Below are 27,119 nucleotides of genomic sequence, written 5' to 3'. Positions count from 1 at the left end.
TGTTCATTTTGATTTCTCCTATGTCGCCCACTTTAAGGTTTTCCTATTCCCTTTTCCCCTACAATGCACAAAGAATGGGGGGCCTGGAACAATAAGGGTGGAGAGAAAGAGCCACGAAAAAAAAAAAGAGGTACTTGGTATATTAGAGTCCTGTTGAGCAAATGCTTAAATAAGTTACTCCAAGACACCTAACTAATAGGCATTTAGAGCTTTGAATACCCAGGTCAGATACATAGCTTTTTGTCAAGTTGTTAAGGCAAAGAATAATTTTCAAAAATGTCAGAAGCAACACAGATTCAAATGGTTATTACAGGTTATAATCTTACTATCAAGAAACTGGACAGATAAAAGGAATTTTACAATGTTTTACCTTAATGCTCTCCTTCTTTGGAGTAGTTTTGAGGTTTTAAATCTGATTGAATTCTCTTTGTCAAAATCTATGAGAAAGGAAAAACACAGTAAAGAGGCCATGTATTAATATTTAAATGGCTGTATCATTATCTCAACTCTCTGATGTTGGAAACAGTAGTGTCTTAGATTCTATAGTTGAATGCATATGTACAGCTGCAGGCCTAAAATGGTGACAACTTAAAGTCTTAAGAAAAAGTACAGAGACCATATGTTCCAATAAGTTTTTAATATTGTTTGTGACAACTAAATATTTATGGTTCAAGTCGTTTAAACACAAGAGACTGAGCCAGGAACTACTAAATTCTAACCCTGACTCTGGCTGCATCTTCCTCTGTGACCTTGGGCAAGTTACTTACTCAGTTTCCCTGACTGTAGAATGGACATATTTGCCTGCTTAACATGGGAGTATCGAGTTTAAGGTTTATAAAGTACTTTGAAGATGAAAAGGGTTACAAAAGCATACTGTAACAAACATGGGTTGGACCCTAGCATTATTATAAAAACTGCACATTCACTGCAAAAATCAGACATACCTAAGTAAATGTCTGATGCAGCAATGTATTCTGATGTATGGTGACCAGATTTCCTGATTTTATAGGGACAGTCCCGATTTTGGGGGCTGTTTCTTATATAGGCACCTATTACCCCTCACCCCCATCCCGATTTTTCACACTTGCCCTCTGGTCACCCTATTCTGATGTCAGTAACAAACATTAGTAAAGGTTCCCCTAGTATCTGGCAACAACCAACAATCTTCGTGAATAAACTGGAAATATGTTTAGTCATTTCCATCCCTGGGTCTTGTTCACCGTGGGTGTAAAGCTGTGTTAGATATAATCCTGTTTAAACATTTATAGCTGGCAGGGTTCTCGCACAGAACTCCTAATATTGAAGAACCATTAGGGAGGTAAGCAGTCAATAGTGCAGTAAGGTTAGGAGACTGAGAAACATTCCGATCAGGGACATTGTGCTAGAAACTAGCTAGCAGATATTTAAACACAGATGAAGCTACTATGATTTTGCTCCTAGTGGGGAAACAGACTTTGGTCCCATCTGCACTGAAGTGAGTTGTCTCAGAGGACCAAGATACAGAATGGTTGTTCCTTGACATAACTGAGGGATTGTTGCATCTTGCAATGTAGACTGCTACATGACCAACACTTTAACATGATTTGAGGACATGGTTAAAAGCTGGTTATGTGCCATCTACACTAAGATGGTACTGTTGTGTAACCATGTTGAGGAACAACAGGTTTGTAACCAGTACTTGACACAGCTATATATAAGCTTGATGGAACCTATGATGTAACCAAGGGATATTGGTACAATAATGGTGTAATTAGGTTTAATGTAGCTGGTTACCAAGAGCTGCATTTTCAAAGGGTCTGATGTCTGTACAACCTTTAAAAATTTGCTTGCTCATTCTCTCTTCCCACGCCTCAGAGATACATAGATTTAAATGGAGACCATTTAAATAGGATTATAAAAAGGCTAGAAAACATGTAAACCAACGACCTTTTTCTAGAATACTGAAATACACTGAAATAATTCAATATTTCAAGCAATATTGTTAAGTAAACAGCATTCTTCTAGTATACATAGGCATTATCATCTTTCCTGTTTTTTGTTGGCATTTTGTTTCTCTTTCCAACTAACTACATGGAAAATAAAGCTCATTAATCACACAGCAGAGACATTTTGTAAGACCAGTTACAAAGTGTTATAAGCAAAGATTTACGAATGGTTTACAAATCATAACACTAATAATTTTTAAAAAAATACTCCCCAAGCATTTTCTAAAAAAGGCAGATTTATAATAATGTAAAAGCACAGTGGATAAAAATTCTCCACAAAAAATCCAACACAGTATGAGTTTGGTTAATCAAAACCAGGCATGCATAAAATTTATAACCATTCTAACAGTATATAACCCATCTTATACTATTTGGTACAAAAACAGCTGTCCACTACGAAAACCACATGTAGGCCACAGAAAAATTCCTTCCCACCACAGCCAAAAAAGGGAGAGAGCAGCTTTCACCATCTGAAATTTGAAGAAGGGGGAAGGGGCCGTGGCTCGCAGAGACGCATGACGGACTCTTTGTTACCCATGAAACACATTTATCAACATTTAACATTTTTAAATTGCTGTTCACTTTATAGGGCAAATGAATCTGCTCCCACAAAAACTTGTTTCTGGTATACAGCTATGATATTTTATTGGTCCCCTTGCCTTGATTCATTCACATGTTGAAGACTTGTTAGAGTGTAATAAAGTAACTTACTGTCACAATCTACTAAACCTTAAAATTTAGTTATTAAAAAAGAATTGAAAGAATGGCAAAAAAGGCTCCTTTCAGGAGAACTTAAGGAGTCCACAGAAAAATCATTTTAAGGTGGCTCTTTCAATGGTTAATCTAAAAATGTACACAGTCTAGTATGCTAAAGAGAAATCACTACAAATGTAACAATATTGTGTTCCCTCAACAGTCACAGGAAGATTATAAACACATTTATAATCCTATCAGAAATAATGTTAAGTATTTGTATTTACAATTCAGAGTATATTTACTTCAGTGTTAAATTATGAACTTGCTTCTGAGTTTAACTATTCAATATATTCCCACTCAATCTTAAAAATAGTGGTTAAAAACAAAAGCAGTTAAAATATATTCAGTTAGAATACTGAATTAGGAAACCTGGACACTCCATTGTTACTCAGTACATTTGAAGGCCTTAATTCAACTGCAAGCTAAGCTAATTAGAAGATCCATCTAATCGGATTTTTGAAAAGTGACCTTTGAGGAAATTATAAAATAGACTAGATGCCAAACTGAGTAGTAATTATTAAAGTACCAAATGCTTCTATGTAAGGACAAATAGTATGCATATATATACACATTAAAAAAAAAGGGGGGGGGGAAGAGAAGAGAAATCTACTGCATTCTTCTCTATCCACTTTGAACTCTTACCTTGCTCCTCAGAGTATTTAACATTTCCCAAATAGCTGGAGATCCAAGGATTTCTGAACATGGTTGCACAAACAAAGGATTCAGCAATGAGAAACTACAATGGGAGCTAATTCTCAACCAGCCACAGCCCTAGGCCCGTCTAAGCAATACTGTGTAGAGATTTTTCATAGCACAGGACTGAAGCTGTCAGGCTACCGCGTCCCAGGGAGTATAGTAAATGCATAGCAATAGGCTGCAAAGTAGAGCAGCTCAAGCCCAGTAATCAGATTACAAGCGAAATTAGGCACATGAATGCTAAAACAAATTGGACAATGGTGATTGGGAGCTTTATAATATTACTACTTCAAAGCTCTAGCCAAATCACAAATTATATTCTAGCAAGAAGATATTGTAGAAACCCAATATTCTTTACAGGAAAATAAATTTCTCTCCAAAAGACAAGTAATTCCTTCTTATCTCTAATCAGAATAAACTGCAAAGAATGCTTAAGCACAAAGTAAAGCACAGCAACTGGGCTGTCAAAAGACTGACTTTTAATCATGTCATTATGCTTAACATTTTGCCCATCCGATAGGCCAAAAAGGAATGTTTAAGCAGCCAAGATTTATGGGTAACATATGAACAAAATTACTGGTCGGAGAAGGGGAGTTAAGAACAGATACCCGGACACTCATTTTAATTTGAGACAGGTGGTGTAGAACTGTCAGACAATTTATCTAACAAGTATAGCATAGGTGCCACGTTTATTTTAAACTAGTTTTTATAGGGTTTAGATTCACTGTGGACTTCAAGAATGAGAATTTCAGGAACCTTTATATTCCATTCTAAAAATCTGGAAGCACTTTTTCAGAATGGTGCAATAACTGTTTTACAAAGCAGACCTGTTTGATCATCTCAGGAGTAAAATGAAGTAACCAAAAGAACAAAGAGGTGTTAAACATGGCTGTGACAGAAAAATTCATGCACAAACCCAAAATAGCCAAAGGCAATTATTGTATAACTAGTACTCTCCTTCCCCCTCCTCCTCCACTCAGAACCACTTAAATGATTAAATACCAGTAGAAAACTAAATAGCAGCCAGGAGTGTTAGATTTACAAAACACTAGCTTATGGGTGTGCAGGTGTAGAGCCACTGCCTACTTAGGCTGTACGTTCCTTGGGGCAGGAACTGTGCTAAATTATGCACCTGTATGGTGTCTCATACAATGGGGACCTAATCCATCATACGGGTCTCTATACACTACCCCAATACAAACATAGGAAAGATGCTATTTTGGATTTAACGTTAGGAGACAGCTAAGTTAAAATATACTGTCCATTCAAAAGAAAAGAAAATGTTAATTTCAGCCAGTTTACCAGGAAGCAGTATGTATGCCTGCCAGGTTGTTTGAAGTGGATTGCTTTTATTTTCTTTGGTTTTTAGGAGTAATTTATGACTCGATTTAGGGGGGGGAAAGCCTATTCCTTCTTCCAGTTTCCTTAAACAGCCTGTAGTATGTTCAATACAGGAGACCGGATCTGGGTTCCAGAGGTATAGCCAGACATCTCCTGGTTACCAGGTCTACTTGTTGCAATTTTGGGGGGTACAGTGGGGTGGGGAGGTAGGCTATGGCCATTATCTCTAAAATGGACCCACCTTCTTTGTGATAGGCCCAAATGCCTTATCCCTATAAGCTGAAGGCATCTTGTACTCCTTCACTCACCCTCTATGTAAGTCTCCTCTGGGACTTTAGCCAAAATCTTGCTTGTGGTAGAGATACAATGAGCAGGAAAAAAGTGTATGTAGTTTTGGAAGAACATCATAACTTCAAAACACCCCTCTATGAACTTAGTAATTTTAAATGAATTCTTACTCAGTGTTCAAATGCTACTTATAGGATGTGTAAATAAGCCTGAGTTTCCAGAACAGCTGCCAATTCCACTGTGAAAGCAGAACTTATGACAGACACTACTGTGGGTCGGACTTCCTCTCCTCGCGTTCAGGGCTGACAGTTCAAGAATGCAGGGGGTAGCACATGAGTGTAAAGATAACTACTATGAAGGGCTTAAGTTGGGGGTGGGGGGAGGGAATAGATGAACTGCTACAGAGAATATCCATATCTGATTTTTTCCAAATGATCATTTGGTCTAGAGTTCAGCATCAAGCTCTCTTCACCTGAAACTGGAATTATTCGCCAAGTGCCGCTCTGTGCAGGATAGCCATGAATACACCCCATCTGATCTTAGCACTGAATACTACTTCTAACACAGCATTCTGTGACCCTACATTACTGTCACACCACGCTCGGATAATGGGTCTGTTCCGGTCCTTCAGAATTAGTTCTGTTGGAGGCAGAGGATTAAAATACAATAGCAGTGTGGCGCCACACAGAGACTGGGAATTTGGACACATACTTCCGTCTTCAAGAGTTTCTCCATCCTTTATATAATGAGCAAGTCCACCCTCTCCCCAATACACACAATTTGACCTGACCTTTTTGGCAAAACCTAGTTTCATAGGGCCCATGGGGTCAGCACAGTGACGAGACTGCTGTTACACTAAAACCAGTCCCGTGAGAAGACCCATCAATTTGGCATTAAAAAACAGAAAAATCCCAAACCTTTTATACATGAAAATGTGTGAGTTAGCAAGAAGAAGATAAAATGAAAGTATCAGCCAGTTCAGTTTTCTATTGCATGTCTGCTTAGAAGCTGCTGCCATTTCCTAGGATGGAATCTTTTCCATGGAGAGGGAGATCTCCAAATATTTCAAGGTGGCCATTCTGTCCTTTAGAATGATCTAGTGAGCAAGAGCAGAAGCATGTCCATCTCGGTGATATAGCAAGGCTATGTTATAGGTCTGCCGTTGCCCATCCCATCCCCCAGACCAATTTTTAAATGTCAGATGCCTCTAACATATGAGCACAGCTGGAAGTTAAAATTGCAGTTAATGAAAAAATTAGGTTAAGCATACATTTCTAATCAAAAACAGACTGCCCACAAAAGATCTGTTGGCAGCTGAAGATTGTTCTGTAACTTCCCTCAGGAACTGCCGCAAAATGTCATCATTTTGTTTGGGGACAGCGACAAAGCTGGAGCTCAGACTGCTTGTAAGCTGCTCTCAACATACAATACAGCTTTGTCCAGGAGTCAGCCCACCCCCACCCCCAATCACGACATTTTAAAAAAATATTAAATTTTGAATTTTAGTTCTTGGGAGTTTGTTTTCAAGCCTGTCTGCAAATGGCATCTTAGATGGTGCCATAATCACAAGACTCAGGGGACTGTGGCCACATGCAACAAGAACAAAACAAAACAAAATCACACAAATTCAGGACAAAGTTGGCATTTTTTCCTAATGGTTCAAGAAAGAAAGAAAGAAAAATGAACGACCACAACACAGCCCACAAAATAAAGTTATATAAAATTAAAGTATTTGTCCTGTGGTACGTTCAACAGAAAATGAGGATCCACACTATGTTCAAGCAAGACTGCACACAGTTTTTTAAATACAATATATTGTGTGTTGATGACATCAGTCAACCTCACATACACTCTCATCACCCCCTCCCCCTATGTATATTTGCAAGTGGTATTCTCATTTTCCTCAGTGAAAGTAATTTATGCAGGATTTCTAATCTGGGATAAAATCTCCTGACATGAGATCATCCCTTGAGTGGGGAGTATGTTTAATCCTTTTCACTTTCCTTTTATCACTTCTATTGTTGTGCAGTAAGTTCCAGAATCCTATGTTTCTGTGTAATTATTATATAATTATTGTGCAAACAGGTTTGTGCTCTTTGGTTAGTATCGCTATTTTGGACAAATCTTCAGATAAATAGAACTCTGCATTGCATCACTTGTGTCAGGTAGTTTAAAATAGGTCACATGGGAAGAGATCAAAAACAAAGTTAGTGGTCATAACACAAGAACTAGGGGCCACGAAATGAAATTAATAGGCAGCAGGTTTAAAACAAACAAAAGGAAGTATGGCCATTCTTATGGTCAGTAAAATGGCACTCTGAGTACTGAGCTATCTGCTGTAAAATGCCAGATGTGTTGAAAAGGTGCCCATCCACCTGTTCTATATACTTACACATGAATTCTCACTTGGGAAAAAGAACCAGTACTTCTATATGCACCCCAAGAATCTAGATACTCTTTGCATTACTGTTTCAGTAAGCAAAGAACAAAAGAAGCGACATTTCTTGAAAAAGGCACCAATTTTAACACGTCTCCTGAAAAAGATTATCTATTGCTTCCAAGAGCAGTAAGTTTTAAGAAAGATGGAGGCATGGAGGGATTTATTCCAGCATTCACGTAATGCATGTCAATATTCACTAGACTGTACGTCAAGCCTATAGCATGATTTAAGATCAATACTTAAAAAAAAAAGTATTACGCATCCATGTAAGTTCTGGCTCATGTCGGAAAAGCCCATTTCCCCATCCCAGTGACCTACTGTAGCATATAGGGGTATCAGCAAGACACAGAATTGACCCAAATAAAATCAGACTTACCTGAAATGCTCCTGAATCTATAATACAGCTTCAGAGTTCATAAAGAATTCTTTTAAGTTAATAATTCTAACACTATTTTAAACAGAGGAACTGTATCAATACACAGTAAAACCAATTCAAGTCCTATTACATTCCTTTCTGTGCTAGTGTTAGGTTTATTGTTCTAGAAGTATACAGTACATCCTTTCTAGACCCTTCTTTGTTAGGCATCCCCAGGAAAATAATCTCCTGTTTACTCTCTCAAGTCTGCCATACATTTGGAACTGATTTTTTTAATTATGTACACCACTGTTTGAAAATGAACACATTGAAATATGCATTATAGACCTATTTGCATGTACATTGGGTATGGTTTCATTCATTTGATTAGGGTGACCTAGCACCATTTGTAAATATAGCAGTCAATACTTAGTGTAGTCCTAACAGAATCTACGTATTCTATTATACCAAGAACCCCTTAACCTTCTGAAAGCTGATATGGACAAACTGCAGTGTCTAGACACCATCTTTGATTCCCTCTGTGAGTGAATGAAAATCAGAAGTCTGTATACAGTGTGATGGTCTGAGGATATTTAAGAGACAAGGTAGATTAGGTAATATTCTTTTATTGGGCCAACTTCTCTTGGTGAAAGAGACAACAGGAGTTGGTCCAATAAGAGATATTACTTCCTCTACCTGGTCTCTCTATTCAGAAGTCTGAGGCTTTTAAAGCAAAGATGGCTTGTAGAGTCTTTGAAGTAAGTCGACATGTAACTCATTACAATACTGAATTACTGCAATCCATTAAATTAGCAATTTTGCCAAAAATCTTCACACCCACATTGAATTTTTGCTATGCATAACATTAAAGATTTTAAAAAATAGGAGATAAAGCCATACGTAATTTAAATTAAAATCTTGTGTGGTTTTGGATATCAGTAGTTCATGAAGCATGAAGTCAAAACCAGGTTAAAGATATATCAACATGAGAAATCACCAGTGGCTGAAATGTATTAAAACCACATTTCTCCTGTTACAGTATACAAAAAGGAGGCAATTGTGAACCAGAGTTTTGCCTTGTCCATGAAATCCATTGCTGTAAGCTTGCAAGCTTCTGGATGTGGTTCACAATAAAGTGTTTGTCCTCCAGAGGCTTTTAATTTTTTTGTTCAAACAGGTTAAGTAATTTAAACCCACCTCCAATTCAAAATCCTCCTCCTTCTCTAAACAGCTACGTTCCGAGACGCTCTCAGTCTCCTGTCACATAATTGCTTGTGCAGGCAGGTCTGCCACATTTAGCCATAGCATTGTAAAAACATCTGTTTTCCCCCCTACCTGCTCAGCAAGAAGATTCACCTCTTACTTAACTCTGAGGTGAACTGGATCTCTTCTTTTAGGGTTGCCAACCCTCCAGGATTGTTCTAGACTCTCCAGAAATTAAAGATTAATCTTTAAATAAAGATTAAGTCATGTGATGAATTCTCCAGGAATAGGCAACCCTACTTCTCCTGGAATTGAACAAGGACTTGCCTAGTCAGTATTCAGAGGCATTGCTTGCAAAAACCCTGCCATCCTGACAAGCTTCGTCAGTGAGGGAGTGCCAGCCTCCTTCCTAGAAACTGTTTCCTCTCCACCTTCCCATACTTATATTCACTTCAGTCTCCTCCCAACTACAAGATGATCCTCCTGAGTGGAATTCTGTTAACTCTAGGCCAGGGGTGGCCAACCTGAACCTGAGAAGGAGCCAGAATTTACCAATGTACATTGCCAAAGAGCCACAGTAATACATCAGCAGCCCCCCCACCAGCTCCCCTGCGACCCGCTCCCAGCGCCTTCCACCCACCGCAGCTCTGCTGATCAGCGCCTCCCCCTCCCTCTCAATCAGCTGTTTTGTGGCGTGCAGGAAGCTCGGGGGGGAGATGGGGACAAGTGAGGGAATGGCAGGCACAGGGAGGATGTGGGAGGGGTGGGTAGGCCCTATGGCAGAGCCAGGGGTTAAGCAGTGAGCACCCCCCGGCACACTGGAAAGTTGGCGCCTGTAGCTGCAGCCCCGGAGTCAGTGCCTATACAAGGAGCAGCATATGAACTTCTGAAGAGCCACAGGTGGCGTCGGAGTCACAGGTTGACCACCCCCGCTCTAAGCAGTCTGGTTGGCAGACAAATGGAAAATGGTCCTGTGCATCTAAGCCAGGACAAAGAGCTCAGTTAGGCTACTCTACAATATAAGAGTGTATTCTAATGCAAAGATCAGGACTCGCCCAAGGAAGAGTCGACCAGCTGCAAGAAAGCCTTCAAAACAAAGATATTTGATTGCTAAAGGAAAACATCAATTCTGTTTACCACTACAGCACTGTCCCCATTTCACAAGCTACACCATGACTAGTTACTTAGAAATATAATGGTCATTTCCAAGCCTTGCGATGAGGCAGACACTAAGTCATAAGGGAGCCTATGACACTATAAAAAGCTATAATGTTTAAACAAAATATTTAACATTAACTGCTATTTTTTCTTAGTGCTGGCTTCACACTACATTTTGTTCTTTCTCTAGGTTGTCACATTGTTGGGGTGACATCTCAGGAGTTTTCACTATGACAACTGTCTAGAAAGCCAGCCCTAGGGCAGCCCAATTGTAAATGTTCTGGTAAGTTATTGCTCATTCATGGTGACAAGTGTCTTGCAGTCTGATGTCACATTCTGAAGTTCTGAGCAAAATGCAGTAAGAATATATGAAAAGGGAACTGGCCAGCACAGTGACCAGAGGGAAGTTGCCATAGTGACCTGGGTTGAATGGCTAAAAGCAAGATCGCTTCTCTTAGTCCCCTTTAGTGCATATTGCAAATATACCAGACAGTCTCCAGTGTACTCAAGAGAGGAACAAGCTACTAACAGTGGGGCTGACAAGAGGGGAGGAAAGAGGTGTGTATGTGTAATTGTTTTGCTATTCCCTCTCTTTCACATAGGATAAATTCACTCTTTCAGCCAGTAAACAGTCTTCTGAGAAGGGAAATGAAACTGCATGTCTGCTGTGCTAAAAGAACATTACCTGAAGACACAAAGTCACAAATTATTTTTTTAAAACTGGTTTCTCTGTTAATAGGGTATTCAGACAAAAAGCGATTGACACGACAGGCTCCACAAGGAATATATCTCATAAAGCCCCGGCAAGATGATCAGAGAGAGTGGTAAGCTAATGCACATTATCATCAAAGTGCTCACTGTGCAGGTGAAGAGCAATACTGAAGCCCCCTGTTCTAAATCACAGTGTTTACAAAGAGCTTCACATCCTCTTTAGCCTAGTTTGTGCCACCTGCAAACTAAAGTTTTCTCTCTTATGAAAACTGAACTGAAATGCAATGGATTATCTGTACAACAGTACTGGGCCACATCGCATAGATCTGGGCTGTATCTAGTTCTAAGCTGACTGCTCAGTTAGCTGCCATCCAGCATACTGTCCCCAGACACCATTCTCAGTTGCTTACCTAATAAGGCAACGTGCAAGTTGACTGGCTGGCTTATAGGTCATCCAGTGTTTACCCTGCAAGCTTACAGCATGCAAGCAACTGACAGCCTACCTTTTGGCAGACAGAGGGTGCTCAGCTATCTCTTGTCAACAGCAGGAAAAAAGCTTCACTATATTAACACAGCAATAGGAATCACTGTAGGAGACTACTAGATACAAAGTGATGAAGATGCTGAATCTCACTTGCAGAGGCTGGAACATATTGCATTTGCCGTTTCATGATACTAGCAGCTTACAGCTTTGTTAGTTTGTTTTACCAACATGAACATAAAGCCCCAGATGGTAAGTGCAATTATTTTTCATTCAACGCATTTTAGCACCGTTTGCTATTTCAAAGTCAATCAGTTCCCAAATAAACGCATTTGCTGCTTGCTTAAAAATGGGCCACTACATCAGTTGCAAACAGCTACTTTCCAACGTTCTAGACAGTAAGGCACCTAACTGTCCAAAACGTCAAAAACAGACTCCAACGAGAGACTTTTGAATTGGTAATAGCTCACCTTACCTGATCACTCTCCTTACAGTGTGTATGGTAACATCCATTGTTTCATGTTCTCTATGTACATAAATCTCCCCACTGTATTTTCCACTGAATGCATCCGATGAAGTGAGCTGTAGCTCACAAAAGCTTATGCTCAAATAAATTGGTTAGTCTCTAAGGTGCCACTAGTACTCCTTTTCTTTTTGCAAATACAGACTAACACAGCTGCTACTCTGAAACCTGTCCAATATATGTATTTTCTCCTGAACTAGATGAAAGCAAAACAAACATTCATTTGAAACACTTTTTAATTTGGCTAATCTTCGGTAGTGAGAGACTTCCGTTGTACAACGGTACAGAAGAGTTCTGCAGTGGAGTACCCACACCAAATCTATCATCTGGTAATTCTTTAGCTTTCGATGCCCATAGCTCCTACTGTTATTCACAAGAGTTTTCACGCAGCTCCCAACAGAATTTTCACATGCTAAACTGCCATCGTGTCATGTTTACTAGAGGTGCTTCTGAGAGAAGAGCAGCAAGACCATTCCCTATGCTTACAGCACAGGTAAAAATCAGGGTGGGGAGTGGAGGGCAGTACAAATCCCATTCTAGGTATAGCAGAAGGGAGCTGCCTCCACACGCTCCCTCTTGTACGTTGCAGTGAGTGCTCCCCTTCACGTTGCAACTGGCTTTTTCACCAGGCCTCCCTACACCAGTAGTTTAACTGCAATTCCCCAAATGACCACTTCCAACATCTGGGTCATTATTTTTTTGAGACCCTGTCTCCCCCAAAGGCACAATTTATTGACTAACTTCCTTCCAGAGGACAGAAGACTCCCACTCTTCAGCAGATATTAGGGGTGAGGGAAGGAAAGATTATAAAAGAAAGAGGGCATAGTCACCAGGTCACTAGACACCAACAAAAAAATGCTGTCTGACAACTTGGAAATATTTCTTCACTTTTAGGATTTTGACACTGTATATGTTGGTTTGAAATAGTGAAACATACTGACACAGCATAAAACCAAAATAACTATCCAGTGTTATTGGGCACAACAGCCACACATTTGCCAAGTGACTTCCATTGTTAGAAAAATCTTTAGCCCACAATAACTAAATAAAGGAAACCAAATCTGCCACCCTGTGGGACAGGGACAGGGGATGGCAACAACTGTGCAGTTACACTTAGAATGAGTCTCATGCTCATACAATCATGGTTAAAAAGTACAAATGTATATGGCTGAATTGCTCTTATAAACAGAATGTATTAAAAACACTGCAGGGAATCATGTTGACAGTTGGTAAACTTAGCTTCTATCACCATTTACTGTCCAAGTTGTGCCAAAGTGTAACAGCAGCTCTTGGATCAAACCTGCCTATTATTCTTTTCCATTAAAAATGCTATTTTCCCACCAAACTATTGTCACGCTCCTTCCGGTGTTATCTGGACCGGTGATCTGCTCGGTCACTCCAATCCTCGACTCTGGGAGCCAGCCTTACCGTACTCTGCTATGAGAACCCCCACTCCTGGGGTGTTCAGGCACAGTCTCTGGCATGTAAGCTGCTCCTTGGATTGTGCAACCGAATGACACTAGCCAATATCTCCAGTCCCAGACACAACCCTAGGAACCTCTGTCTTGCAGGTCCAATTACGGCCACTGGACACTGCAAGTTTATATGAGTTTGTCAATTTAACAAAGAAATTGATATGCACCAGGCTTGTTATCCCAAGAGGAGTCTCTGACACGCTTCAAAACAAACACACTGCTTCAGGTAGAATAAACAAATTTATTAACTACCAAAATAGATTTTAAGTGATTATAAGTCAAAGCACAACAAGTCGGATTTCGTCAAATTAAATAAAAGCAAAACATATGCTATGCTGATTGTAACACTTTCAATGCCCTAACAAACTTAGATGCTTCTCATCACAGGCTGGCTGGTTGCTTTTCAGCCAGGCTCTCCCCTTTGATCAGCGCTTCAGTCACTTGGTGCGGATGTCTGTAGATGGAGGTCGAAGAGAGAAAGCGTGGCAAAGTCTCTCCCTTTTATCATGTTCTTTCTTCCCTCTTGGCTTTGCCTACCCCCTTCAGGATTAGGTGAGCATTATCTCATTGCAGTCCCAAACTGACCAATGGAAGGGGGGATGACTCACTTGAGAGTCAAATAGATCCTTTGTTGTTGCCTAGGCCATTGTCCTTTGTTCCTGTGAGGCTGGGCTGGGCTTGTCTTGTCCCATACATGCCCTGATGAGGTGTGAACTGCCCCACTGCCCTTGGAGAGTTTTGCCTGGGCCTGCTTTAAGCCATGAGGATAGATTTTCAGCCTCATAACCATATACATGAAATTACAACCTATAACATTACTATAACAATTACCATAACATTACTATAACAACAATACTCAGTGCATCATGAGCCTTCCGAAGACACCCGACATGACAAACCTTGCATTAGACACCACACAATCACATTATAAGGATGAACATGGGGTGTAGGGTGTTCCCTCGAGGTACAGAACGTCAGAACTATATTATGCTCTCCCAATGCAAAACGAGGAAATACCTCTAAAAGCCACTTTAGTGCAGCTGTATTTTGAAGTGTGACTATGTAAGAACGGCACCTTACTCAGCAGATCTGCTGCCTGTGTGTGTTCATGGTCCAACTTGCTCATTTTAACAAGTATGTTCCAACTGCTTTTTATTCCCTCCAACACTGCAGGAGCAAACAACTAAGCAGCAGTGAGCTGGATTCTATTGCTTATTGCACATTAACAGAATTATTAACTAAGTTTTAATCAGTTGTAGTGGCACTAAACCACTGAAGGCAGTGGGATTTACAGATGTCATGGCGATCAATTTGAAGATCATCTGTAACAAATCCAATTTGGCCTACAAAACTTTTAGTGCAGGGAGTGATTTGCAAGAATCCCCCCAGTCTGATTCAGAGTGCAGACTGATTTTGCAAGGCTGGAAAAACCAGAACATTCCTTCAATTTACATGTAACAATTAAATACAGAAATCAATGAGACAAAATCCCATAATGCCATTTTTACAGATATCTCTTAGTATTCCACACTCAATTTCACAAATGAATTTAAGAACACCTACAAAACTACACACTAGCAGATGCTAAAAGTCATAATGCATGTAAAATATTGTAAAACTTGAATTTAAGCAGGAGTGAAAGTGACTGCTGCACTGGTAGTAGAGAATGCATAACTGGTTCCATTCTAATCATTCATTTTCTACCATTCACAGATTTCTGAAATGCTCAAACTTCCAGGGTGAAGTTTTCCAGAAATGTACTTGCTCGAAAGTGCACTTTTTTGGACAGTTTGATAAAGAGTTCATTTTTGAGCACAATGGAAAAAAACACTTCCACACTTTCTTTGTTGCACTCTTATTTTGAACAGTCTTAGGGCAAAGAGGGCTGTGGCAAGAAATCATCCTCATTAAGAAGCAATGCTCTACATTGTTCTGAAGGGAACTGATTTTGCTTTGACTCATTTCTAAGTATTCTGAAAGCTGTGTACTTAACCTGTGTGGCAGCTTTTCACTACAAAAGCCTACCGGGCATGCCTACAAAGGTGATTTAGCTATACAGGGAAAAGTCTAGTTAAATATACTGCTGCACATTGGTGGGGATGCCTAAGATTGGAGAAAAGGCTCATGTGTATCCAGTAAGGTTAAAATGAATTGAGAGGGCACCCTTGTGAGCTTTGCAAAGACATACACAAGCTGAGTTATGAGGAGTCCCTTGTATATGGGGTGATCCTGTACCATTTCTGAAATATAATATTCAAATGTATATAAATTAGTGGAAGAAAATGTATCTTACAGTACAGTGCATTACTGCATACCCCAGACAGTCGATGAAACCCATTCACATGAAGAGTGCACCGTTAACTGTACTTACGCAGCAGATTACTGTCTACCACCACTTACTACAGATAAGTCTACCACCACAGAGCGATAATGGAAATATGCTCTTATACATGCCACTTATGCTAGCAGCTAAATTTGCTTCAGAGTTAACTAGTTCATCCCATGAATAGCAGCAAAAGAATGCCTGTCTTCAACCAACACAGCAACATAGGGCTACTCTACACAGGTAACGCTAAAGCGCTGCCACGGCCGCGCTTTAACGTGCCTTCTGTGGTCGTGGTGCAGCGCTGGGAGAGAGTTCTCCCAGCGCTCTAAAAAACCCCCACCTCCATGAGGGGCGTAGCTTCCAGCGCTGGGGCACTGTCTACACTGGCGCTTTACAGCGCTGAAACTTGCTGCGCTCAGGGGGGTGTTTTTTCAGACCCCCTGAGCCAGAAAGTTGCAGTGCTGTAAATTGCCAGTGTAGACAAGCCCATAGGGCTTGACATTCCTCAGAAAAGGCAGTTGACATTCCCCAGAAAAGCTGGGTGTCTCTCTAACTAGGACAGAATAAAGTAGTAAAGAATGAAGGATTCCAGGTTTTCTCTAAAAAACATGCACCCGATGAAGTGAGCTGTAGCTCACGAAAGCTTATGCTCAAATAAATTTGTTAGTCTATAAGATGCCACAACTACTCCTTTTCTTGTTGCAGATACAGACTAACACAGCTGCTACTCTGAAACAGGTTTTCTCTGTTTGCATGATAGTGACACCAGGGGTACCACTTAGGAAGAGGTTGCAATTGTGATGGTAATGGACAAACTCTTTGTAAGAGACAGACTTTACAACCCAGGTTTTTAATCCAAAGATGTAATAATTAAATGTTTATTTAAAGGTACAGAGAAAAGTATATTCTCATAATAGTCTATGATCATATAATTAAAGACTATTACACAGTGCAGTGTTTATCAGCCTGTGGGGCACAAACACCAGGCGGGTCATGAGGGAGCACTGGGTGGGTTACTATATATTGCGGGGGGTCCACAGGGAGTCATAAAACCCACAGTGGTCACTAAGGGTATGTCTACAGAACAACTAGACACCTGCGTCTGGCCCATGCCAGCCGACTTGGGCTTGCCAGGCTTGGGCTGCAGGCCTGTTTCATTGCTGTGTAGACTTCCGGGCTCGGTTTGGAGCCTAAGCTCTGGGACCCTCCCACCGTGCAGGGTCCGAGAGCCAAGGGCTCTAGCCCAAGCGCAGATGTCTTACCTGGCTCCTGTTGTAACATGCTCTCTTCTCCATCTCCTACCACCCCCACTCCTGCTGCAGTTGCAAGCCCTCCATCACCCCTCCATCACACTGGAGATTTCTCCCCCTCCTTCACACTAGGGTGAACAAAAATGGATTTTTAAAATCGGATGGTTTTTTTTTTTTTTTTTTTTAAAGAAACCTATTTTACATTAAATTTGAAATTATGACAACTTGTATTAAGGCCTAAAGTTACTATAATCTAATAAAATCATTTAAATAAAAGAACATTAAGTAGTACGTTTGCTGCCAAGTTATAAAGAAACTCAAGAAACTGAACTGGGGAAGTCACTGGTAAGCACGTGAACCATAGAATCTGTTGAAGTGCTAAACCAGCTTTTGACAGTAGTAGCCTCTTCTGTAGGTACAGCGAGAATATTTTCTTTTCAGTTTATTTGAACTAGCTCATTTAAAGATGAGAAACCAATTGGGAGCTGAAGAAGCAGAAACGATTTTGTTCCCCTTCCAATCTATGAATAAAAACTATGTGAGAGACTATGAGATCTATTACTTTCAAATCTTGAAGGACCATCAGTTCAATTCACTAACTACAGTTAATACTTCCTTGATTTAATAAATCAGTTAATTTTAAATGCAAAACATTTGTTTTTTACTTATCCAGCACATTTAGCATTGTTTTATTTAACTAATAAAAACATTTTTAAATGTTTTTGTGCAACTTTAATTTAATTTTAATTTCCATCTAAGTAGAGCGTGATTTAAAAAAATCGTAAGTAAAAAGTTAGTAATCTATTGAATAAAAAGACAACATAAAAACTGTAAAAATTGAGAATATGCATAGATGTAAATTAAGCTATATAATATTTTAAATAAATATGCATCGCTATACTATATTCTCCTGGTTCGCAAAAAGCAGTATCAAATTTAGTTTAGAGGCTATATTTCATTGCAAATCAATATTTTAATCATTATCAACCAAGGAGAATCAACCTTTCTTTAGCAAAAGAACTAGAAAGTACAAAGGCAAAACAAGATTAAAATGGATTGTAATCAAAGTTTCCTGCTTGATGATTTAAATCATGATTAAAATTAGAGATTTTTATCAACCCATAGTCATAAGTGCTCAGCTCCAGGACAGAGGAACCAGTGCTCCAAAGGACTGTGGCGCTGACTTCACAGCCTCTGGAAGCAGCAGTAGCCTGGAGAAGAGTAGATGCCATGTAGGTGAGTAGATGGGGGTGGCACTTTCCACCTAGTATCCCCATTGTGTCTTCCTGTTAACCAAACCACACAATCCTTTACAGCTAAAAAGGGATGATGGGATACGGTAGCTCACAGGACAACTAGTTGGGGTACAGACTCAGGGCTTGTCTACATTTACATTTCATCGCACTCTAACTTGCTGGCTCAGCAAGGTGAAAAATCATCCCCCAAACACAGCAAGTCTGAGTGCTTTAAAGCGCTAGTGTAGACAGGCTCTGAGCACTGGAAGCCGTGGAGGTGGATTACCAGGAGCGCGGGGAGAGCTCTCTCCCAGCACTCACGCTCGACCACACTCACACTTCAAAGTGCTGCTGTGGGAGCGTTCCCGTGGCAGCGCTTTGAAGTTTCCAGTGTAAACATATCCCAGAAAAGTTGAGAAGCAGTGGAATAAAAACCACAAGCACTGTAGCTAGAGTTAAACGTATAATTCCTGACTCCAGTGCTTAATCATGCAACCTTAAAATGTGCATCCTCTAAGTCAGGGTTTTTCAAAGTACAGGTCTGGGTCGCGGACTGTCAGGCACTGGGTTGCCTTGCTGATTCAAATTATAACGATCACGGCCGTGCAGCAGCTCTAAAGGGCCACGCAGCAGGGACCTGGAGAGGAGAGAGGTAGGGGGTGGGCAGGAACTAGGGAGGGGAGCAAGTTGGGGCTTGCAGGGCTGCTGTGGGCCTCTCCCCCGGCCCTCTCCCCCAGGGCTGCTGCAGGCGGGGAGAAAGAGACCCTTCCCCCAGAGCTCCATGCAGCGGGAGAGAGAGACCCTTCCCTCAGAACTCTGTGCTCCGTGCTGCCTGCTGGTGAGGGAGGGGCCCCACCACCGGAGCTAGCTGCTGCCAGTGGGGAGAGGGCTAGGGGGGAATCCTCTGGCCCCAGCCTTGGGTCAGCCTGCCTGCACCCCAAACTCCTCATCCCTGGCCCCACCCCAGAGCCTGCACTCCCAGCCAGAGCCCTCACGCTCCCCCTCCCCCCAGCATCCCAACCCTCTGCCCCAGCCCTGAGCCCCCTCCAGCACCCTGAACCCCTCATCTCCAGCTTCACCCTGGAGCCCTCACCCCCACACCCCACCCTCTGCTCTGGGCCACCTCCCACACTCCTTACCATAGGTTTACTAAGGCTAGTGTCTAGTGTTAGTTATGTAAAGTGGGTTAAGCTGGAATGTATTGCAATATTATGAATTTATGAAAACGCTAGTCAAAAGATATAATTATGTTGGGTCACGGGCATCAACAATTTTCTTCAACTGGGTCATGAGGAAAATTTTTTGAAAACCACGGCTCTAAGTAGATGTAAAATGTGAATACAACAGATAGAAAACTTTACACAGTATATCTATTAAAAAGGGTACAACAAACTACTGAAGATTACAAAGTCTACACTGCTAGCAAGTGTCACATTGAAAGGGCCTCTGGAAAGATATTCAAGATTCTTACAATGTGTGTGAGAACAGCTCTCCCTCTGACTGTGGTCCCAATCTAAATGCCACTAGTGAACATTCTTTCAGCACCAAGTGTATTTGGTGCTTCACAAACCAATTAAGACATGATCCCCACATCAAAAATTTCACAATTCTGGTCAGACACCCCTCCAGAAATAAAAGTCAGATCAGGCTGAATAAGTAAGTGGAAATAGCAGAAAAGTTGGGTAGTAACAGAGCTTCTCCAGATAAAGTCTAAACCAAAAAGTTGCTGCAAAACATACACTGAAGTGTTCTCAGTTTGACCTCAAAATCTAATTCTCAAGAAGCCAACTAAACAGAAATAAAGCTCAGCTCATTTTGTGATTAGAGTAATTTAATCTCTCTTGTAAGTGGACCTACCGCCAATGGCTTCAAGTCAAACTACAGTAGTATTTTGAAGTCTGTTGGACAGTATCCCTAAATTAAAATTCAGTTCAAGAAATTTAAAATAATTCTAATAGCATGTGGGAACAAGTGGGATCTTTGTGAAAGGCTGCAACGTTTTCTTCAGCTCAATTCTGGTTTCTGACTTCCTAAGAAACAAAAATAATCAGCTTATACCTTAAATCTAGATTTAGTACAGAAGAGGCTGGAGTTGATCCAGTAGTTGCATTAGCTTACAATGCCACACTAGTGTGCTGTAAAAGAAGGAAAGCATATCCAAGCAAATTTGGGGCACTAGAACATATTTTATAAGACTGATCCAAACTAGTGGATGGCTGCTAAGGAGGACATTACATCGGGATTTTATTGGACAGTACCACTTCATTTTAATAATCAACTTTGGACGATAAAAGAACATTTCATTAAGTGACTTGCCATCTGTGAGCACTCCCCTTTTTTCTTTTTTTGCCAAAAGCTATTCTAATTTATTGTAAGTTATCAGGAGGAAGAAGATGCTAAAAGCCTCCATGGATGCAGGCTGGAGCTTTCGAAGTTTTGAAGTGGGTAAATAGCCTGAGGAGAACGAATTTGTTATGGAGGAAGCATGGTCTATAGGAGAAAGGATGACTTTGTGGTTAAGGCACTAGGCTGAAGCTAATGAAATCTAGGTTCATTTCTGAGCTCTATCACATAGTCTCTTTGTGCACAAGGGCCCGATCTGTAAAATGAGGATACTACTGCCCTACCTCATGTGTGTTCTGTGAAAAATGTGTTATGGTCGTGAGACTGACATTGTGTCAATGAGGGCTAGCTGAGCACCAAGACAGAGCAACGAGACAAGAGCAGGTACTTGGGAGTTTACCCTAACTACAGGGAAGGGAGATGGATTTCACTCAAATCTGTTGTAGTGGTCACATACCGTTTTTTTTTTTTTTGCAAGTGACAGGCAGTCTGGACAATCAGTATTATTTTAGCATCTGAGATTTTTGGTTTATGCCCACTGGTTGAGCATGTATTTAAACTGAATAGTGCAATATCTCTTACCAGAAGCAGGATGACAGTTACAGTGCTGCATCCTAAAAAAAGCTGTAGAACAATGTAGCAAATTTGCTGCTAGGACTTAAAGACAGACCAGACAGGTCTTTTACCTGCACTGCTATACATTCTAAATCTTTGGAGTTAAAATTTCTAATAAATTCACAGATTAAAAAGTAAGACACCATAAATACAATTTTGTGGAAGTTCTGAATATTGTTTGATCTGTATTTCCCCTCCTCTTGAAGAGCAATATAATATGCACTGATCAGCAAATCCTTTGATAATGGATTATTAATATAATTCTACATGAACAGAAAACTTACTCATACCACATAAAGCTGGCTCTGACTTTTGCAATTTATAGGCTATTTTAACAGAGTTACTATTTTTCAGGTACCCAAAGACCTACTATACCTTTATATAACGAATGAGCGGACAGCCCTAGCCTCAAAGAACAGACAATCTAAAGTCAACAAGATAGATACAGTAATGCTTCACCCTAAGATTTCACAGTTACTCAGGACGCATGCACACATGTCAAGGAAAGGTTCTTATCTACCTAGTCTCCTGTTCATTTCCCATGATGAAGGCAAAAATGTGCTTTTTGGGGAGAAATTTGAATGTGGTAAAGCTCCTTCTTGGCAGCTAGCCTTGAAGAATGATTTTCCAAGTATAAAGGGACATGAAAGAAAGAAAGGGGAGAGGAAAGATTGAGATTGGCAACACTGGTAAAAGAAGTCTGAATTTCAACAAGGACTCTGCACTTGTCCTTGTTGAACCTTATCAGATTTCTTTTGGCCCAATCCTCTAACTTGTCTAGGTCCCTCTGTATCCTATCCCTACTCTCCAGCACATCTACCTCTCCTCCCAGTTTAGTGTCATCTACAAACTTGCTGAGGGTGTAATCCACGCCATCCTCCAGATCATTAATGAAGATATTGAACAAAACTGGCCTCAGGACCGACCCTTGGAGCACTCCGCTTGATATCCTGCCAACTAGACATGGAGCCATCGATCACTACCCGTTAAGCCCGATGATCTAGGCAGCTTTCTATCCACCTTATAGTCCATTCATCCAGCCAATACTACTTTAACCTAATTGCCTTCTATGATGAGATAACTGGCTCTGTGGATGAGGGGAAAGCTGTGGACCTGTTATTCCTTGACTTTAGCAAAGTTTTTGATACGGTCTCCCACAGTATTCTTGCCAGCAAGTTAGTCAGGCATGACTTGCCCTCCATGCTGACTGTTCCTGATCACTTTCGTCTCCTCTTAGGGCTTCAAAATTAACTCCTTGAGGACCTGCTCCATGGATTTTTCCAGGGACTGAGGTGAGGCTGACTGGCCTGTAGTTCCCCGGATCCTCCTCCTTCCCTTTTTTAAAGATGGGCACTACATTAGCTTTTTTCCAGTCACCTGGGACCTCCCCTGATCGCCATGAGTTTCAAAGATAATGGCCAATGGCTCTGCAATCATATCTGCCAACTCCTTTAGCACCCTCGGATGCAGTGTATCCGGACCCATGCACTTGTTCTCGTCCAGCTTTTCTAAATGGTCCTAAACCACTTCTTTCTCCACAGAGGGCTGGCCACCTCCTCCCCATACTGTGCTGCCCAGTGCAGTAGTCTGGGAGCTGACCTTATTCGTGAAGACAGAGGCAAAAAAAGCATTGAGTAATTAGCTTTTTCCACATCCTCTGTCACTAGGTTGCTTCCCTCATTCAGAAAGGGGCCCACACTTTCCCTGACCTTCTTCTTGTTGCTAGCATACCTGTAGAAACCCTTCTTGTTACTCTTAACGTCCCTTGCTAGCTGCAACTCCAAAAGTGTGATTGGCCTTCCTGATTTCACTCCTGCATGCCTGAGCAATATTTTTATACTCCTCCCTGATCATTTGTCCAATCTTCCACTTCTTGTAAGCTTCTTTTTTGTGTTTAAGATCAGCTAGGATTTCACTGTTAAACCAAGCTGGTCACCTGCCATATTTACGATTCTTTCTACACATCGGGATGGTTTGGTTCCTGCAACCTCAATAAGGATTCTTTAAAAAACAGCCAGATCTCCTGGACTCCTTTCCCCCTCATGTTATTCTCCCAGGGGATCCTGTCCTGGGAGATCCCGAACACTTTTCTTTCAAGAAAAGGTAGAGAGAGTTATATTAGCTGTCTGTATATTAAATCTAAAGACTAGATTGCCAAAAAACAAACAAAAACCCCACCTCTCTATGAACAGGAATAAAGAGGGCTAAACATAGATGTGTGTCATAAACCGTACCATATACTATAATTGTCTCCACCGAATGGGGTTCTGGAGTCCTGTGAAACATTAGCCCTTTTCAGATACAGTACCTACCAGATCATCTCATAACTTATTCCCCTCCATCTCTATCTGAATAGCGATTACTCCAATACTAGCCCAAATCACAATACTACCTTGGATTCCTATCGTAAGCTCAGGGTTACCTTTTTCCAAATGCCCTTCTAAAAGGCTTACCCTCTAGATCAAGAAGAGATAATATAGCAATACCATGACAGCCACACAGACCCAGAGCCGTTTGTTTAGCTCCTCCTTCCTGTTGGATGAGGTCATCTGCCAACACCTTACCTGTTCACGCTCAGATTGTACGCTCCATGGGGCAGGTTCCATACCAGGCACCATGCATGCCCTTAGAGCTGTATTTGAACATACAACATTTTTGTTAAACAATGAAACAATTCTTACAAATTCAAACAAGTATGAAGGTGTATAGGTTTGTCACAGTTTCCAACTCTGTGGGGCATGGTGGAGATCGGAGGGGGGGGGGGAGGAGGAGAGAAAGGGGGCAGAGCGGGGATTATGACTCTCACCAAGTTTATAAACTCAACAAAAATGTGTCTAATTGTATTGTCTGAGATAATGAAAAATGAATAGTTTTATAGATATGGCTTAATCCGGAGAGAGCTAATGGGAGAATTCAGGTCTCAGAGAGGCCAAGAAAAATTTTGATCCTACACTGACAAGGCAGTTTAAAGGGGTGCATAGTCAGTCACTCTCCCTAACAGACATATGCCCCAATGTGATATATGCCACCATGTACCAGCAATGCCCCTCTGCCATGTACATTGGCCAAACGGAACAGTCTCTACGCAAAAGAATAAACGGACACAAATCTGACACCAGGAATTACAACATTCAAAAACCAGTAGGAGAACACTTCAATCTCCCTGGTCACTCAATAACAAACTTAAAAGTAGCAATTCTTCAACAAAAAAACTTCAAAAACAGACTCCAACATGAAACTGCAGAACTGGAATTAACTTGCAAACTGGATAACATCAAATTAGGCCTGAATAAAGACTGGGAGAGGATGGGTCATTACAAAACCTAATTTTACCATACTGATTTCCCCCTACTGTTACTTACACCTTCTTGTCAACTGTTTGAAATGGGTCACCCTCATTACCACTACAAAAGTGATTTTTCTTCCCTTGGTATTCTACTGTTAATTGAATTGTCTCATTAGACTGACCCCAGACCTGGTAAGGCAACTCCCATCTTTTCATGTACTATGTATAAATATACCTGCGACTGTATTTTCCACTCCATGCATCTGATGAAGTGGATTCTAGCCCACAAAAGTTTATGCCCAAATAAATTTGTTAGTCTCTAAGGTGCCACAAGGAATCCTCGTCCCTCCCTAACAGGTCTCACATCCCATTTGGCAGCTCCACAAGTACTTCCTTCCACTTCAGGAGTTCTCTGGTTCAGCAGGAGGGAACCAGACCTGGGTCTACAAATAACTGGGTCAGACCTAGGAAGGAGAGTGTCCCTTCTCAACCAGCCCTAAAGAACTTACAACCATGTGAACCCAATTGAAATACACTTTATCTGAAAAATTCAAGTCTCTTAAACTACCACCATATTCCTTATAGAGCCACCACAACCTTTCTGAATAAATTACAGTAAAAACTACTTTCATATTAAGAGGAGAAAATCATCATTACCCTTTCAACAGAACCCACAGCAGAAGACTACATCAAAGGCTTACCTTAGATTCCATGTTGCAGAATGCCTTCCAGGGCCCATACACAGCTCTACAATATGTTGTACACCCTTGTCTACACCATGCTTCTGTGGAACAACCAGAGCTCATATGCAAGCTAAGGCTCACTTTTGCATTCCTTTAGTGTTAACGGTAAATATTCTGTTTAACTACCTGAGATAATTCTTAGATTAGGCATTTGAGTAGTCTATTCAAGCAACTACAGGGCTAAGCCACAGGCCTGAAAGTTAGGCTCCACAAAAAAATATATTTTAAGCTATAAACATGCTTTTAAAATGTATAAGCTTTCAAGTTTGCACAACTGAAAGCTTAAATCAACTTTTTTGGGAAACAGTTTACTACAGGAAAATCACTTCTATTCAGTTCATAGTAAAGGTCCTTTCCTTCAACGTCTGATGTTAGAGGCTTAACTCCTCTCTTGTCAGATGTGCCTTTATTTGGAGACAAATCAAGAGCAGGCAGTGCATAACTGTTTTCTTAAATGGTATTCAGCCACATGTCAACTAGCAACAACTTGGCAAAATGACTGACAGCTTGGCACAATCAATTCAGCTTTGTGCTGCCTCTGTTACTCTAGCCACTCAAAAACGTGCTGAATTTCAGGGTTTATTTTCAAAAAGCTATACTCTTCTACAAAAGCTTTATGGTTTCTAACAAAACAATGACTAATTCCATTCACAATAGTCCCTTTATTTAGTAATCTCTTAAATGTGGAGGGGAGAAACCATTTCTCTATCTGTATTTAGAGAAGTGCATTGCTTAAACTGACTGGTTTAAGATTGATGTTGTTGTGCTTTTAAAATTCTTTACTATTTGTATTAACCATGGCACCCTCAAAGCCCAATTATAAATATGTCTCTATTAGGCTAGACATTGCACCCACTTCTAGCAAGCAACAGTCCCTGCCCTGAAGAATTTACAGTTTAATTTGAGACAAGAAGCAAGGATGACAAACAAAAGAATGGAGGATGGGCAACTGTTACAAAAATATTCTGTGGTTATATAAATCACCCATTCAAAAATGTGAATGTTCTTGACAGTTCCCAATGTTGGTTTTCTTAAGCCATGCAATACTGTGATAAAGACAAGCCCGAGAAACCAATATATGAATGTACAAAGTTAGAGGTCTTGAAGCGAATAGACTTAGAACATTAAGTCGTCTCCATTGATTGCTTCAACTCCACCAGAGGTCTTGAGTAGATAAAGACAACATTTGCATAGTGGCCAGCCTACCCTTCCTGGAGAAAATATATGGCTTAGTCTATTTTTGGTTCTATATGGTGCCTTTAAATCCTAATTTCCAGAAATCTCAGCTATGCCAGCAGTGTACGAGACAAAGAGGACACACCTCAGCACCCAGCTGGTCTTGAGTTTGACAGGTCACTCAGGCCAGTTGGTATTTCCATTACCCCCTCACCTCCTCTCTTTGGAGAGTATTTGGTCTATTTCTGGTTGAATGGTGTGGAATTACCACAGATTGCCAGGTGTTGGAAACAATCCAAGTGAGAGAAGTGATCCAGTTCCACACTGTGCTACTTACCATTCCTTTTTAGGGATCTCTCTTACAAGACAATGTTCAAAGCAGAGACAAGGGACATAGAAAAAGGTGTTAAAGCAGAACTGGGAAGTGAGTGGGGGAAGAGGGGAGAGAGAGGGTTTCTACTCAAGGTACTTCATCTTTCCCAAAACCAAACAAGAACTGAAACAAAATGCCACACAAAGTTTAAATTCTGCACACTTCCTTTAGCTTGTATAATCCCTACACTTCCCCTGGAAAACTGATTCAGGGCTCTTGACCTAAACAATTTATAGTTTCACAATCAGGTGCCTGGCCCTGGTAGCAACATATCAGGCTTCAAGAAACAAACACCTTTTCTCCACACTTCCATGGATTTGGGTTTGTCTTCAACTAGCTGTAGATGAATCCCCAGAATGA

At 40.8% G+C, this 27,119-nt stretch overlaps 1 protein-coding gene across 20 annotated transcripts in view; it reads right to left on the bottom strand.

Annotated features, from left to right (window-relative positions):
* Positions 1-27,119, bottom strand: part of SVIL (supervillin) — a 214,206-nt gene that overhangs the window by 91,426 nt on the left and 95,661 nt on the right. For 11 of the 20 annotated variants that reach the window (XM_043541407.1, XM_043541420.1, XM_043541411.1 and 8 more), the window contains one exon: positions 371-437. Coding sequence is in view for 18 of the 20 variants with exons in the window: in XM_043541411.1 (XP_043397346.1) it covers positions 371-437 (67 nt within the window). In the remaining 2 variants the exon portion in view is untranslated. Of the gene's footprint in view, positions 1-370; positions 438-3,383; positions 3,625-17,000; positions 17,051-27,119 lie in introns of those variants that run through there. The other 9 variants (XM_043541414.1, XM_043541416.1, XM_043541421.1 and 6 more) reach the window with 7 other exon arrangements.

This window comes from Chelonia mydas, chromosome 2, assembly GCF_015237465.2.
Source record: "Chelonia mydas isolate rCheMyd1 chromosome 2, rCheMyd1.pri.v2, whole genome shotgun sequence".
NCBI lineage: Eukaryota > Metazoa > Chordata > Testudines > Cheloniidae > Chelonia > Chelonia mydas.
Note: the sequence above shows the minus strand (reverse complement) of the source record. Positions and strands in the feature narration are given on the sequence as shown.